The sequence below is a fragment of the Podarcis pityusensis genome (assembly GCF_964106645.2).
Source record: "Podarcis pityusensis genome assembly, chromosome: 9".
NCBI classification, from domain to species: domain Eukaryota; kingdom Metazoa; phylum Chordata; class Lepidosauria; order Squamata; family Lacertidae; genus Podarcis; species Podarcis pityusensis.
Window position 1 is genome coordinate 30,955,972 of NC_138034.1, and position 16,818 is coordinate 30,972,789.

Consider the following 16,818-nt stretch of genomic DNA (forward strand, 5'->3'; position numbering starts at 1 on the left):
TTCACAGGGAACTCTGAGAATTCTAGATCTATGAGGGGACAGAGGGCCTCCTAACAACTCTCAGCACCCCTTAAGAAACTACAACTACCAGAATCCTTTGGGGGAAGGCACAACTATTTAAAGTGGTCTCATCATGCTTTAAACGTATGGTGCAAATGTCACCCAGGTTTCAGTTTCCTGAATGGAGTAGCAGCTTGGACTTGATGGTTTCTGAGGCCCCCTCCAACTGTGTGGTTCCATAAAGAACAGAGGAAGGAGATCTCTGGGAGCTGGGAGAGTTGTTGGACTTTCTTCCATAATCTCATCTCTTCTTATTATTATTTTAATTATACTGACAAAAACATGGGAAAACGTCCCCTTTGGATTTTATTTTTTTTAGAACCTTGCCTTTTTGTCTTAAAGTTACCCATTTTATTTGGCTAAACGATAAAACCTGAGACCCAAGGGACATGGGGCTGTTGTATTTGTGCACAAAACGGCATGTTTTACAAGGCTGTTAATACACACCTTGAGTATCTTAAGGAACAAAGATCTGCTTAATGGCCTCCTAACACATTTACTGCTACAACTTCAAGGAGTTATACATAAGTCTGTTCTACTTTAAGAGTGCAGAAACAGTATGCAAGGGGTGGGGAACATAAGTTGTGTCATGCATTAAGGTATGATGGTGGGCACTAATTTAAGAATGCAATTTCAAAGCATTGAAACCCCCAGGTACGCACTTCTGGAAATCATTTGGAGCTCATAACTACTCACTGTGATTCATGCCCCCCTTCTCTTTCCTGCCAACATTAAACCGAGAACCAGTTTGTAGAACTGTTTCAGTGCCCAGAAGTCATAGACAAAGTCCAAATCATAGGAATAACATTGTTGTACAGTATTTGGAAAACCCAGATTCAGCTGTTTGCTTATCGAGGTATCGGGGAGTGGGGGCTTGTTTCAGGTGATCCCACCCAATAGTGTGGTTGTGAAACTAAAATGCCATTCTGCACCTTATGAAAGAAGGTTATACCATATACAGTGGTACCTCGGGTTAAGAACTTAATTCGTTCCGGAGGTCTGTTCTTAACCTGAAACTGTTCTTAACCTGAAGCACCACTTTAGTTAATGGGGCCTCTCACTGCTGCTGCGCTGCTGGAGCACAATTCCTGTTCTCATCCTGAAGCAAAGTTCTTAACCCAAGGTACTATTTCTGGGTTAGCAGAGTCTGTAACCTGAAGTGTATGTAACGTGAAGTGCATGTAACCCGAGGTACCACTGTAGTGGCTAAGGATATCGCTACAATGCAAGAACCCCATAGACTGAATCACACTTCAGCTACAAAACATAGCAAAACTGCTATTTTCTCAGTTTGCGGACCAAGCCACACATAACACTAATGCACCATTGCAATTTTTACAATTAATAATAGAGGGGGTTCCCATTTTCACCAGAACCACAGTGCATGGGGAAAGGAGGTTCAACACTTCCTTCACTATTGAATAAAGCTGCCACGGGTGCCAACTGATATTTGATATTTGGCATCCTGGGTGACTAACCAGTGTGTACTAATGTGGCTTTTCCTAAACCCACATTCTGAAGTTTGTAGGTATTCTCCCATATACAAGCACATCCCCTGAACTCCTTGAAAAAAAGGGTGGGAATAATCTCCATCATTGTGGTATTGTTATTCGGTGGGCATTCTGTAAATCAAAAAATAGCCACATCAAGTAAGACAAAACCGAGAAAGGTGACAGTTTGTGTTGCATTTGTGAGTCTCTGTGTGTGGAATTGTGTGTGTGTGTGTGTGTGGTGCTGGTTCTGTTGTAAGAGGTTCCATTGGTTTGTACTGCAGCGATTTTCAGGTCATTTTCAAAGTGATTCCAAGTGCATATATTTATTGGGGGGGGGGGGACAATTACAGTGGTATTTAAAGAGTTCATTAGTGACCTCTTCTGGCTATGTTAGTGAATGGCAAGGGATGTTTCTTTAAAAAGAAGAAGCCCAAATTGTCTGGTGTGATTCTTGTGTAGGTTAACACCTTGATCTCCAAGAACAACAGATTAAGCCGGAGTGACTGTGGTTGTATCTTATATTGTGTGATCCCACTCGTGTGTTCCTCAATGACTAGGAAACAAAAATAGTTTCTACTAATTCTGATGGATACAGACCTGTCCAAGCCAACTCTTATGGCCTCAGCTCAGAATGATACGTACAGTTATATATTTCACCTTTCTCTCAAGTTGCCCAAGACAGTGTTTATCCTGATAACAGGCTCTGTGAACAAGGTTAGACCAAAAGTGCCTGGGACCAAGGTCACCCAATGAACTTGAATCAAGGCATCTCCAGCCACTCACATATAACCCACCTTTCCTGCATGGTTCTCCCATTCTTCCCCAATATATTGCCACAACAACCCTGTGAGGTAGGTTAGGCTAAGAGCCCATGACTGGCCCTAGTTCACCCAGTGAGCTTCAATGGCTGAGTTAGAATTTGAACCCAGATTTTCCCAGTTCAACATTGCAACCACTGCAGACTCATCCTCAAAAGGAGCATCAGATACCACACAGCTAGGTGATAGCAGACTCCGGCTTTTCCACCCCACTCTTCCCTTCAGTGCGGAGGAAGAGACCTGGTGTGGCAGAACTGAACTGCCAAGACCCAGGAACAAAAATGTAGCATGACAGCATCAAAGGAAGATGCCAATATCAGATCATATGGGACTGGAATTAGTAAATAATTGTCCCCTTCCACTATATCTATGAAGTCATCAGCACTGGACCAGGACTATCATGAACCAACAAGGCAGCCACCTTGGGCGCAGACCTCAGAGGGGTGCAGGACTGGCATTTGAGGGTCACAGTTTCATACAGAGTAGTATTTCCTATATATTACACAACTCTGATAATATTTAAATGTTATTTTCTATTTTGAATAATTTTATCATTTTTAAAAGTCATTCATACATTAAAAGTGTTGTCTGGAAGCAACTACGTAGTTTCTTCATTTCGATTCAACAGACCTATAATTATTTACCTGCATCAACAGGGAAATAATTATTGCATTGGCAAATTCTAACTATCCATGTATCAGACTTAGGCATAAATGCTAAGCCACTGAGTGAAAGAGTCAGAGCAATGCTTTGAAACCACTGAGATATTATCTTGGTAGCATATATGATGCTTTAATAGAGATTTTGATGACACAAGTCTAAAAAGTTTATTTGGAAATACTGAAGCTAAGATCCTTGCTGATACATTTTGTAAGTTTGTTGTGCCCCTTGTTACATGCTTCCCTGAGGCTGAAACACACACAAATCAAATTAAAATATATGGTAACAGAGCCCTGTAATAAATGGCATGCTTGTGATTCTGCTGGAAGAAGTGTCCCACCTGCTTTAGCTGCTACAAGCAAATTCACACAAGCAATAATTCCTGACAGAGTCAAAAGATGTGCAAACGATTTAAAAACACACAATCTATGCTCCATTATAGCACCAGGTGGCGCCAGGTAACCTGAAATTGTGAGCTTCAAGTGGCAATACTAAGAGTAAATCAGGCAATTCCTCTTCTCTTCTGCCTGTGCTAGTGGTGATCTAATACTTTTTGCAGCTCCTGGTGACTTAAATGTCACCCCAGGACCTTTTGCAATGCTACAGGCAACACTGGAAAATAATTCCTAAGTGTATGTCTTCATCCATCCAAACTATATCCTACCTTTACATTTGCTCATTGCAGCTAACAAAATTAATTTTCCCAGAACGGTGTCCTACAAAAATGCTGTTTTCCATACATATTTTTTTCTTTTTAAAAAAACTTTACTGCAAAACAATTTACATATAACAACACAGACAAACCAAGACAATACCTCAGTGACAACTAAACATTAACTAACAACACATTGTCTAACACCACACACACTTTTGACTTCCAATTCACCTCATTGTGCTTTCTACATATTCTTAACCTTTACACATTTCCTGTTATATCTGTTACATATCGAGAAAATTTTCTACATTTATAGTTTTCCTTAATATTCAAGATTCAATCTAGACCTGTCAGATTTGCATTTTTACAATATTGTTTTCGATATTCTTTAAATGTTATCCATTCTTTACACACTTTCTGGTTTGAGTTTCCTCTTATTCTCCCAGTCATTTTCGCAAGTTCCAAGTATTCTATCATCTTCACCTGCCAGTCAAGCTTTGTAGGAATTGAGTCACATTTCCAGTTTTTTGCTACTAAAATTCTAGCCGCCACAGTTGCACACATAAAGATGGTTATAAAGGTTTTTTTTTGCTGTTTTCCATATTTTGGGGCAAGGTTTCCTGAGCACCTCCTGGACCAGCTCTGTAGTTTGGGAACTGGAGGTACTGTGATATGATGGTTCATCTCCTAACTTCAGGGTCAGATGGTAGAATTGTGTTGTTCAGGTTTGTGGTGCTTGTGCTATAAGGTACTGGAGGGTTTAATCTTGTCCCCTGTGCTATTGAACATCTTTTTGAAGCCACAGATGAGATCATCAGTAGTTTGGAGTTGGGTGCCATCAATATGTTGGCAACACCTAGCTCTGTTTCTCTTTGACATCTGAATCAAATGAGGCTGTGCAGAATACGGACCATGTTGGGTGAAGCTGGATGAGGGCCAATAAACTGACACCTGGCAAAGGAGAGACTGTGGCCTGGTGTGGAACTTAGGTAGAAGGCCTATTCTGGATGGGGTTGAATTCCTCTCAAAGGAGGAGGCCCATAATATGGGAATGCTACTGATTCCTTCATTGTCACTGGAGGCCCAGGGGGCTTGAGTAGCTAAGTGTTCCTTTCATCAGCTTCAACTGGTTATTCAGTTTCAGTGTTTCCTGGACAGGGATATTAAAAAGATGGTTTAAAAACCTGTTCCTATGCATCTATTAAATCTGCCTAACAATGGGATTTAAACTCTGCTACTGGGGCCCTCTGTGTGCAAACCCTGCGCTTTAAAAACAGGCACAAGCTGTTTTTCTTTTGTGTTAACCCACGCATGTGGGTCTGTAGAAGATCAAATATAATTCATATATCCTCTTACTAATACCTATCAGTCTGCTGCTCTGACTCATTGTTTAACCTGCCCTGCTGATGTTGTTTTACCTACAAATGCATTGTCTTCTGTTTTAATGTATGCCAACCTTGGCATTGCTCACTCGATGAAGGGCGGGCTAGAAATCCTTCTAATAAAGAAATACTCTAAGACGGCAGGTCAAATATTTCCCTTCTTCGCTTTACAGGCCTTATGAAATGCGAACAGCACAGGATAGGAGCTGAAGAAACTCATTGCAACATGCTCATAGTCTCACTTCCTGCATATTTTCCACTCAGTTTTCTTTCTGATGGGGTTGTGCACTCTAGTCCTAGCATGGCCTCCTGGTTAGAGATTTGGAATCAAATCCTGTAGCTATTCTGTCCTTTTGTTTGAAAGTGCAACAGACACAGGACAAGGTTGCTAGCAAGGGGGAGGAAACCTCAGGCCCATGTTGCTTCAGTGACTAAAATATCTATTCCCAACTATGGCTTTTCCTAGACTGGGATAGTCTGGTCACAATTATCCATGCTATGTTAAGTGGTTGCTAATTTTGTTCTAGACCCAATTCAAGTAATAGTTGCCACTGTATTCTGCTCTGGGCAGACCTCACCTGGAGTACTGTGTCCAGTTCTGGGCACCACAGTTCAAGGACACTGACAAACTGGAACGTGTCCAGAGGAGGGCAACCAAAATGGTCAAAGGCCTGGAAATGATGCCTTATGAGGAACGGCTAAGGGAGCTGGGCATGTTTAGCCTGGAGAAGAGGAGGTTAAGGGGTGATATGATAGCCATGTTCAAATATATAAAAGGATGTCACATAGAAGAGGGAGAAAGGTTGTTTTCTGCTGCTCCAGAGAAGCGGACACGGAGCAATGGATCCAAACTACAAGAAAGAAGATTCCACCTAAACATTAGGAAGAACTTCCTGACAGTAAGAGCTGTTCGACAGTGGAATTTGCTGCCAAGGAGTGTGGTGGAGTCTCCTTCTTTGGAGGTCTTTAAGCAGAGGCTTGACAACCATATGTCAGGAGTGCTCCGATGGTGTTTCCTGCTTGGCAGGGGGCTGGACTCGATGGCCCTTGTGGTCTCTTCCAACTCTATGATTCTAAGTACCTTCTGGACCAAATTATAAATGAGTTGGGCCTCAAATATCTGAAAGAAAGCCTCTTCCTTTACCAACCTGCCCATACATTTAGATCAGCAGAGGAACCCTGCTTATGAAATAACCTCTCCACTGAGGCGTGTGGTGTTGATGAGTGAAGACTTGCCTTCTTTGTTTTATTCCCTTCCTGCTGCCATGTAGATTTCCACTGAGATTTGTTATGGTAATTCATTATTTCTTTAAGCTTTTAAAACATCACAAATTATGGTTTTAATGCATATGCAGTCCTGTCCCAGCACAATTTGGTGAAGGATGAGATAAACATACTTGAAATAAACATACACAGTTGGGCATGTTAGTTTGGATTCCTTCTTGGCAGTTTTAAAAGAACCAATTCAAAGGACTGATGCACACTTTTAAAGCTCTAAACCCCATTGGAAACAAGTACCTTTTTACCACGGCCTTTGACTCCTGAGATAGTATATATTTTAGGAACACCTTCTTCTTTGGATTGTAAATTGCTTTAACCAATTACTTTTATGCTGGTGTATTCTGCTCACGGACCTCCTGGTAAAGGACGGGTAAGAAATCAAATAAATAGCAACAACACCTGAAGGAGCTCCATCTTCCATGACCACCTCTCTGTGCTCATAGTTTATCTGCTGATGGCCTTCTTCAAATGCCTCCGTAGAGAACAACCATTTTGAGCTCAGCTACCCCAGGTATGGAAGGGACTTGCTCCAAGCCGCTTGCCTGATGGCACTTTCTTTTTGGTGCTAGATGAAAATATTCTTATTTGTTTTACTTTCAATACTTCATAAATAGCTCAGGCAGCTTTTGATGTACCAGATTTTTTGCTCTATAAGACTCACTTTTTCCCCTCATAAAAAGTAAGGGGAAATGTGTGTGCGTCTTATGGAGCGAATGCAGGCTGCACAGCTATCACAGAAGCCAGAGCAGCAAGAGGGATTGCTGCTTTCACTGGACAGCGATCCCTCTTGCTGTTCTGGCTTCTGGGATTCAGAATATTTTTTTCTTGTTTTTCTTGTCCAAAAACTAGGTGCATCTTGTGGTCTGGTGCATCTTATAGAGCGAAAAATACAGTACCTTTAAGTATTCTAGACTGCTCTTTCATCTGCCAACTCATAGTCTGTTTGCAATTTTATGCATTTGTACATTTTGGGGAGATGGGAACCTTGTAACCAGCTGGAATCAAAGTTGAAAAACAATAAATAAAAATAAATGGACAGGTGGTGGTGGTGGGGAAACGACGACAAACATGACAGCTTTCTCCAGAGACCAAAAACAGTGTCATTTCTTCCTGACTGGATCTATAAATGCTGAGTTCACATGATTAGCTATGAGCATGTGAGCACATATAATCTGTAATGTTAACATATAATTTTATTAGGATTACTTGTGTTTTATTCATATTTATTAGGTTATTTTATTTTATTTTAAATGATTGGTACTACCAGTTTTTTTTAAAATGAGTATTTTAGATTGCTTTACGTTAACCACTTGGTAGAGCAGTAGTCTTCAACCTTTTGAGACCTAAACCCACATCTGGAGACCCATTTCTTAACGTGTGTGTGTGCGCGCACACACACACACACACACACCGTATTTGTATGGTAGCAGTGCTTCTGTTGTGAACAGGCAAATGACCCAGTAGAGTGGCTACTGACCCACAAGTTGAAAACCAGTGACTTACAATATTTTTTACTGAAGTAGTAATACGGTAAGCCCATAACTTAGAGGTTACATTCTGGAGCTTGCACCAAAAGTCAAATTTGTGTATAGTAAAAACCCATTTGGTTCAATGGTGGGTGGGATGGCCAAAGCCATTTTTCCTGGAGCCCCACAACCTTTACATTTTAAATAAATACATTTTTGCCACGCCCACAAAGCTGAATGTGCACCAAGTTAAATGCACTTAAGTTAGAATCAGAGTTAGAAGGGACCTGGAAGGGAATCCTGCCCACAGCCATCCCTGGGTGGGCTCAAACCACCAACCTTCTGGAAAACCGCCAGTTGCAATGACCTATTGCATCAAGAGGCTTCTTTACTGTATATAAATCTTGCCAAGTAACATAAGTAATGGGTGGTATTCAATTAAGCTGTACTCATGGCTAATTAATGGGCATGGCTAATCTTAGTAAGTCTAGGTAAAGGTAAAGGGACCCCTGACCATTAGGTCCAGTCGTGGCCGACTCTGGGGTTGCGGCGCTCATCTCGCTTTATTGGCCGAGGGAGCCGGCGTACAGCTTCCGGGTCATGTGGCCAGCATGACTAAGCCGCTTCTGGCGAACCAGAGCAGCGCACGGAAATGCCGTTTACCTTCCCGCCAGAGCGGTACCTATTTATCTACTTGCACTTTGACGTCCTTTTGAACTGCTTGGTTGGCAGGAGCAGGGAACGAGCAATGCGAGCTCACCCCGTTGCGGGGATTTGAACCGCTGACCTTCTGATCGGCAAGTCCTAGGCTCTGTGGTTTAACCCACAGCGCCACCCGCGTCCCCTTAGTAAGTCTACTCTTGAGTAAAACTTAGCTGAATATCACTCAGTATGCCCCACACAGGCACTGTGGTCTGCTCACATTGACATATGATTGCACGAAGTAGCCTAAGGTTGCTTAAAGGGCACCATGGCTCTCAGTGGACTTACTTGTGAGTAAACATACCTCAGCTCATGCTGCCCAACTCTGATGCACACACTTTGCCATTTATTTGCTTTCACATTGCAATATATTTTCCCTTCCTGTCTTTGGTAATCTTTTTTTTTTTTTTTTTTTACATTTTGCTTGAAATTCTGTTGGAAAGGGAGACCTCTTCGTTTCTCTTTTGCCAGCCTCCTTGCCGTTCTCTCCTTAGCGACAGTCTACCACTGGGAAATCAGAGTCAGGACAAACAAAGGAGCATTTATCCGGGATTTTCTTCCAGCCCTCCTTCCCTGCAGCATCTCCCTTTAGCTTGCTTCAACATCTGAAAAGACACAACAGGCAAGGAGGCAAGAAAAAGAAGCAAACAAATAAGGTATGTCTCTTCCCTGCCCTGTGCAAATGATCCTAGTTAATTAGTTTTCTCTGGACTAGTTCTAAGAGCTAAAACTAAAGCCACGTGCGTTGAACCCAGGCAAGCCGAAAACATCCCGAGGTGGAGGTGACCTGCACCTCAGGTGGTGGTGGATATTAAGAGGTATTAATTTGCTTAACAGCCTTGACTAAGTAGCTGAGGAAAGGCAATCTCTTTTCTTTGTTATGAATCCAAGAGAGAGAGCTTAAAAATACAGGGTATGGAATACTACAGAGCAGTGCTGGGAAATTCTGATGTGTTTAATATAGTGAATGTCAGCAACAAATGCATTCATTGAACTAGAATATCTGAAAATTATGTGTTTGCCAAGACAGACAGTACCACTATGTGTGATGGTGAGCAGAGTAGCGAATCCACCAAGAAGAGATTCCATGAATTGACTCTTTGTGAAAACAGACCATCAATTCCATGATTCTTTAGAGGCACTAGGGTTGTTGTTGTTTTACATTAAACCCCCATTTAATTTCTCCAAAGAAACCAGAATGTACATGGATATTCTTATTTGTCATCTTCATACCCATTCTTCGCTCCATAATAATAATTTCCAGCACTGCTCTGTAGTATTGCATACCCTGTATTTTTAAACTCTATTGGATTCATAAGTGGACACACATATGAGAGGAGAGAGAGAGAGAGGATAGCCTGCCTGCTTGAACCACAGCAGTACCAAAAATGATTAGCACACCTTTCTGATTCCAAGAAAACAGATGGGTGTAATTCACATCACCTTACTAGAGAAGCCTGAAAATAAGACACAAGTGACAAGATGTGCACTTCAGCATTGTCAATGGGCTTCCATAGTAGCTAGAATGTGGATATTTGGTCCACAGAGTCCAAGTCACCTTTATTACTAGGAAAGAGAACCTTTTTGACATGAAACAGTTAAAACTCAGGATATGAAATACACCTCTGAACACAGACCAGTACTCCAGCAGAGAGGGAGACAAGGGAGCTTGGGCAGTAAGATGGGAGGCAAAAGACACTGGAAAAATAGAGGGCAGTTTTCCATTGTCCAAATTCCCACAATTAAGGAATTTACAGGTAAGTTGTATTCTTTTCCTAAAACTTTTTCTTCTTCTTCTGTTATTTTGCTGTCATATCTTATCAGAGTCATTCCAAAAAGCCCTAAGAATAGACTACTTCTCTGTGTCTGCTTCTCATGCTTTTATCCATCACCATAATCCACTTTCACATTAATCTGTGATTTTGAAAAATAGTTCCTAAAACTACATATTTAAATACATTAATAAATGTGTGTTAACTCAAAGCATATATTCAGATCTCTCTTTTGAAACATTTAAAATGCTGAAAATGTGTAACAAAGGGCAAAATCTGTTAAGACTGCCTATCTTAGATTATGTGCACATCTGATAAGAGAAATTAGGTTGCTTTTGTACAGGATCAAATTCTTCTAACAGATGGAGTCTAACCTTGAACAGAAAGGAGCCTTGAAAACACTGCACAGGGAGTGTGTTTTTGAAGACATCATTTGGGTAGTGCATCATCCATCATACTCAGCAATTTAAAGCAGTAGTGTTGTACCTTGGTTGATGAAAGCCTTGCAAGTCGAACGTTTTGGCTTCCGAATGCCACAAAAACCAGAAGTGAGTGTTCCAGTTTGCGAATGTTCTTTGGAACCCAAATGTCTGAAGCGGCTTCCACTTGGCTGCAGGAGCGTCCTTCAGCCAACTGGAAGCGGTGCCTTGGTTTCCGAATGTTTTGGAAGTTGAACAGACTTCCGGAACAGATTCTGTTCGACTTCTGAGGTACCAATGTGGTGTCAATTAATGCTCCCTTAATAAGTTTATAGTACAAACCATATCATATTGTTTAGAGCAGGCATCCCCAAACTCGGCCCTCCAGAAGTTTGGGGACCACAATTCCCGTCATCCCTGACCACTGGTCCTGTTAGCTAGAGATGATGGGAGTTGTAGTCCCAAAACATCTGAAGAGCCAAGTTTGGGGATGCCTGGTTTAGAGCATAAAAGCAATAGGTCCTCTGCACACACACTTTCACCTCAGGCCTCAGAAAATATGCTGGGATACCAAGAGGTAAGGTCAGCAGTAAACACTTCAATATCTTATTTGGGACCTTATTTGGTACATTATTTGGACTTTAAGTACATCAAAAAGCCTCCTTAGTTCTAATCCACACAATAGCTGAAGACACATTTTAGGATTTACTGTTTTTTAAAACTGGCAACACCATGCCATCACCATCTTAAATACTGTAAACGATACAACAATAAATACACTTGGAACATAGACAAGATTTACGGTACTTATTGTGTTGACTGAGGGATCAAAGTGCTGGAGAGACCCTGAGTTACATCTATACCATCAGGGATAGCTACAATGGCTTAAAAAGTTTCTATCTGGTTCAAATCCTGTGCTGATTGAAGTCAAAGATGGGCATCAACCTGGAAACAGGAGGGCTGACTAGCAGCTAGGGAAAAGAGTGGCTCAGGAATATTGGCTTCTGCACAACACAGTGGCCTGCATAGCTCTGTTAAATCCCATTGCTATGGTTAAAGTTATTTTTTAAAACACCCTCTGCTTCTGGCAGATATGACAATCTGGGTCAGAATGAGAATCTGGAATGATCTAGCAATGATTTGTGCCTTAGCAACACATTTTCCAGTTTCATCATCTGTTTCTGCAAGTCTCAGAACATTTTCTGAAACAGCCTGCTGAAACTGTAGATTCAATTTAACATGTTCACATAATTTCACTGGTTTTTTTCTGCCAAACTTAATCTACAGGAGGGCGACACCTTGCAAAGACCATCACAACACTGTGGAATTGCTAATTCCAGAACTCTGGATGAGATACTTCTAGGAAGAAAGTTCCATCCATTTCAGTTTTCTTTGTTTCTTGTGTTTCCAATCTTAAATTCAGTTCTTTACATTTTTGCAGAAAATTAACCAGCATTTTAATGTGAATTTTTCCTAGTTTTTGTACGCCATTTTCACAAATGTGCCCATTTCTGCGAGCAATTTTCCCTAGTATGCATTTCTGTATGTTATTTTCACTAATATATGCATTCATATGCACACATTACCCTAACATATGCATATTTGTAAACATTGCTTAGGGAACTGCGTTGCGGACTTTGGGCAAGTGTGAATTTCGTAGGATGACTGTGATTCAGTTCTCATATCCTTTAAAAAATGACAATTTGGTAAGATTTGGCTTTAAATGCAAATGGAATCAAACTTCTCCTATCCATGGATAGTGGAAAAACAGGGCTAAAGGGATGAATTTGATAAAGACTGATTTTATGTCGGCACCCAGCTAAGCGCCTTTTCTTTTCTCTCACTAGCACTATTCGTAAACTCTTGCCAAGATAGCACAAAAATGACGATGCTCTCCACTCTTCTGTTTCTGAGCTTTCTGCTTGGGACCAGCCCAACACCATCTGGCCGCCTCTCCTGTTACAGGAAAATATTAAAAGACCACAACTGTCACAGCGTCCCAGAGGGAGTGGCCAGTCTTCGTCCAATTGACGGGCTTCTTCAAGATCACTTCTGGGAGGGAAAGGGCTGTGAGATGGTCTGCTATTGTAATTTTAATGAATTACTCTGCTGCCCAAAGTAAGTAACTTCTTTGACTCTTGCTTTCTTTTCTTTGCAAGGAGAGATTAATAATAATAATAATAATAATAATAATAGTTTATTATTTATACCCCGTCCATCTGGCTGGGTTTCCTCAGCCACTCTGGGCAGCTTTCAACAAAATATTAAAATACAGTAGTCCATCAAACATTAAAAGCTTCCCTAAACAGGGCTGCCTTCAAATGTCTCATAAAAGTCTGGTAGTTGTTGTTCTCTTTGACATCTGGTGGGAGGGCGTTCCACAGGGTGGGTGCCACTACTGAGAAGGCCCTCTGCTGGGTGACCTTGGGCTAGTCACACTTCTTTGAAGTCTCTCAGCCCCACTCACCTCACAGAGTGTTTGTTGTGCGGGAGGAAGGGAAAGGAGAATGTTAGCCGCTTTGAGACTCCTTTGGGTAGTGATAAAGCAGGATATCAAATCCAAACTCTTCTTCTTCTTCCCTGTAACTTGGGCTTTTTGCAGTGAGGGAACCACCAGAAGGCCCTTGGCGCTGGACCTCAGCGTCCAGGCTGAACGATGGGGGTTGAGACGCTCCTTCAGGTATACAGGACTGAGGCCATTTAGGGCTTTAAAGGTCAGCACCAACACTTTGAATTGTGCTCGGAAACCTACTGGGAGCCAATGTAGGTCTTTCAAGACCGGTGTTATGTGGTCTTGGCGGCCGCTCCCAGTCACCAGTCTAGCTGCCGTATTCTGGATTAGTTGTAGTTCCCGGGTCACCTTCAAAGGTAGCCCCACATAGAGCGCATTGCAGTAGTCCAAGCGAGAGATAACTAAAGCATGCACCACTCTGGCGAGGCAGTCAAACAAAACTAAAGTGTATAGTTATACATGTTTAATGATGTGACCAAGTCCCACTGAACTCAACGGGGCTTACTTGCAACTTGATATGCATAGGATTGCACAGTGTCATTGAAATCAAAAGCAGAAAACCCTCCATCTATTATTACCTAACATCCCAAATGATAACAAGAAAAATGAGCCTGTTTCAAAGCTTCAGTACCAAAATATTACATAGGAGTGCTATGGTCCGAAGGCATGGCACAGGGATCTTGCCAAAAGTAAGCAACCTTGGTCAGGTCAGAACCTGGATGTACACTGTCCAAGGGAGGCACTGTAGCTCAGTGGTCAAGCATCTGCTTTGCATGCAAAAGATCCCCAGTGACTTCAGGTAGGGCTGGGAATATTCCCTGCCTGAAACCAGAGCCACTGCCAGTCTGTTTAGACAATATGGAAGTAGACAGACCAATGGTCTGACTTGGTATGTTAAGTTTCATGATGGGTCATTCTTAATTTTATTTTTATTTATTAGATTTATATACCACACTTCATTGCAAGATCCCAGGGTGGATTCTGACTTCTGTTTTAGACCACCACCACTCTTTTTCCTTACCTAATAAACATTCAGATATTTTAGACCTAAGGCTAGCTAACAATATGTAAGCCCATTTAAGTCTTTGGTGTAACACAAACTATAGGACATAGGGCCACTGATCCAATAGGTGTGTCCACTTGTTTATCATGGAATTTGGGGTAGAAACAGTCGTTCTGAGGACAGCACTGGTTATTACAAGTGCACCTCTGTTGCTGCTAGTTTCAAAGATGAGCAGCATAGACAAGATGGACAAAGGGAGGGGGTGGTATTTTGGAGGTAGCAGTGTGAAATCAGGTTATATGGAATAAGTAACAGGTAGGTTCGGGAGCTAGATGCTTCACATTTTCCCTTCTCCAGTAGTTCCTTTCAACTCTGTTTATCTGGCAGAAATCCCAACATAACCATGCAGAACATTGTGCTGTTGGGGAGGAAAGTAAATGGGCTTGATATTTAGAAATTGGTCAATAACCCTCATTTCCAGAGACATTAGGAATTCAGATAAACTGAGCTCTTTAAGCTCTATCTAATTCAGGGATGGGGAGCCTGTGGCTGTCCAGCTGTTCTTGGACTACAGTTCTCATCAACCACCTGCCAGCATGGTCAATTAACAAGTATGATGGGAATTGCTGTCCTCCAAAATCTGGGGGGCCACAATTTTTACATCTCGGTGTAATTCATAGGCCATACAGAGACACTGGCCAATAAAACTAAGCATAATTGGTATACAAACAAAGAACAAAAAATGGTTTGCAATAAAAAAGGAAAAAAGAACTTAGCAGTGTTCTTTTAATGAAACAAGTGTTTGAATACTAATGGAGCTTATTCTGAAGCACCACTGCTTTTAACGGGGCAGTTTTAAGTAAGTATATTTTAGGACCCAAATATTATTAAAACCTCACATGTGGTCCTGAGCCTTTTAACCTAAAGTTCAGGTAGAAGCCTGGGTAATTTGCATTTAATGAAATGATTTGCCTCCAGTTTCAGTAGGGAAATTGAAAGACCACCTGGAAACTTCAATTGGTCCAAAATGTGGCTGCCTGATTACTATTGTCACCTCTCGCTTGTAAGATCTGCATTGCTTGCTTACTTACTTATTTCCTGACTCAAGTATGGGTTCTAACCTTTAAATCCCTAAATGGCTTAAAGTCAGGTTACCTGGAAGACTACCTACTCCCACAAGAGTCTGGCCAGAAGTTAAGGTCAGCATTAGTAGCTCATTCCTTCTTTACATGGAATTAGACTAGTAGGAGGAACTCAAGACAGAGCTTTTTAAATGGAATGATCACTGAATTGTAGGAATACACTCCCCATGGAGACCTACTAAGCTCCTTCCCTTTTAGTCTTCAGACAGTTGCCGAGAACTTTTATTATTATTATTTCCAACTTCCTTTTTACATTTAATTGCCTGCTTCTAATTTGATTGCTGGCTTTATAAAGTGTCTGCTTTTATGGTTGTTTAGTCTGTCTTTCATTTATTGTGTTTTCATTATTCTTGTAAGCCACTTTGCATATTTAAGAAACACAAGAAGAATGAAAGTATAATACCTATAGCATACTTCCCAATTTGAATTTCTGCCAATTTCTTTCAGGGGTATCTTTTTTGGGCCAAAAATATCATTTGTGATTCCCTGCAACAAGCCATGAAGAAACATCGCATTTGAGAAGGGACGGCAAATGCAGGACTTAGTTTATGAAGACTGGATTAAGCTCATGTGGTCATCAGGTCTAAAGAAGATGGAATTTGAATGCCATACGGAAGCTACTATAACCACCAACCATTTTTTTAGGCATTCAATGTTTTGTTTAAACAAGACTAACAGCCCCACTATGTTTACCACTCATTGAATGGGCATTACCTCCAAGGAAGTAGACTTTAGGGACTGTAAAATTAAAGTTAATAAAACCCCACATGTAGCAGAGCTCTCAAATCTAATTTGATAGTGATGTTGATGTTCATTGACCTGACCTAAGTAACACAGCACAGAAGATACACTTCTTAGGGCTGCTTGGCTGGGATTGTCTTAATAACAAAGACTAAATTAACTAAGACTTAGCTAAAGTGTTTCATATGACTGTTTTCTTTTAATTCTTGGTGTTTTAACTATTTGTACGCAACTTGAAGCATCAGTTATTACACAAATAAAGCAAGATTTAATTCTCAATTCTCTCATTTAATAGACTAAGACACTGAACTACAAGCGTATTTAATCCCATCATACTACTTTTTAAGGAGTTTAATGGTCATTTAAAGTGATGTAGTTTCCATTGAAACAGCTACTGCACACTTCACAGAAACTGTTAGCACATTTAGCAAAGCTAAGCAGGGTCTTACATGGTTTCAAATTGTATGGGGGACCGCGTGTTGAGATCCCTGCACTGCAGGGGCGTGACTGGGTGACCCTCAGGGCGTCTCTTCCAGCTCTACAATTCTGATTATATTATCTGCCCTGTAGCCCTTTGATGGCAATTCTTTACATTTTGGTTTCCCCACTCCTTCCCTCCATGTCTCTTGCCATCTCTCTGAAGATGGGGCTGTTGCAACTAGTGGGACTTTACAAGCTTCTCCATACATTTCAGTTATAAAATTCTAAAGAC

General features: G+C 41.2%; 1 protein-coding gene across 8 annotated transcripts in view; it reads left to right on the plus strand.

The window, feature by feature from the left end:
* The window catches only part of SCRG1 (stimulator of chondrogenesis 1), a 92,101-nt gene extending 75,716 nt beyond the window's left edge, over positions 1–16,385 (plus strand). For 6 of the 8 annotated variants that reach the window (XM_081021832.1, XM_081021833.1, XM_081021827.1 and 3 more), the window contains 3 exons: positions 8,961–9,173; positions 12,556–12,826; positions 15,813–16,385. In XM_081021832.1, the coding sequence (XP_080877958.1) occupies positions 12,591–12,826; positions 15,813–15,867 (291 nt within the window). In that variant the 5' untranslated portion in view covers positions 8,961–9,173; positions 12,556–12,590 and the 3' untranslated portion in view covers positions 15,868–16,385. The remainder of the gene's footprint in view (positions 1–8,960; positions 9,174–12,555; positions 12,827–15,812) is intronic. The other 2 variants (XM_081021828.1, XM_081021834.1) reach the window with 2 other exon arrangements.
* Positions 16,386–16,818: the final 433 nt, after the last annotated feature.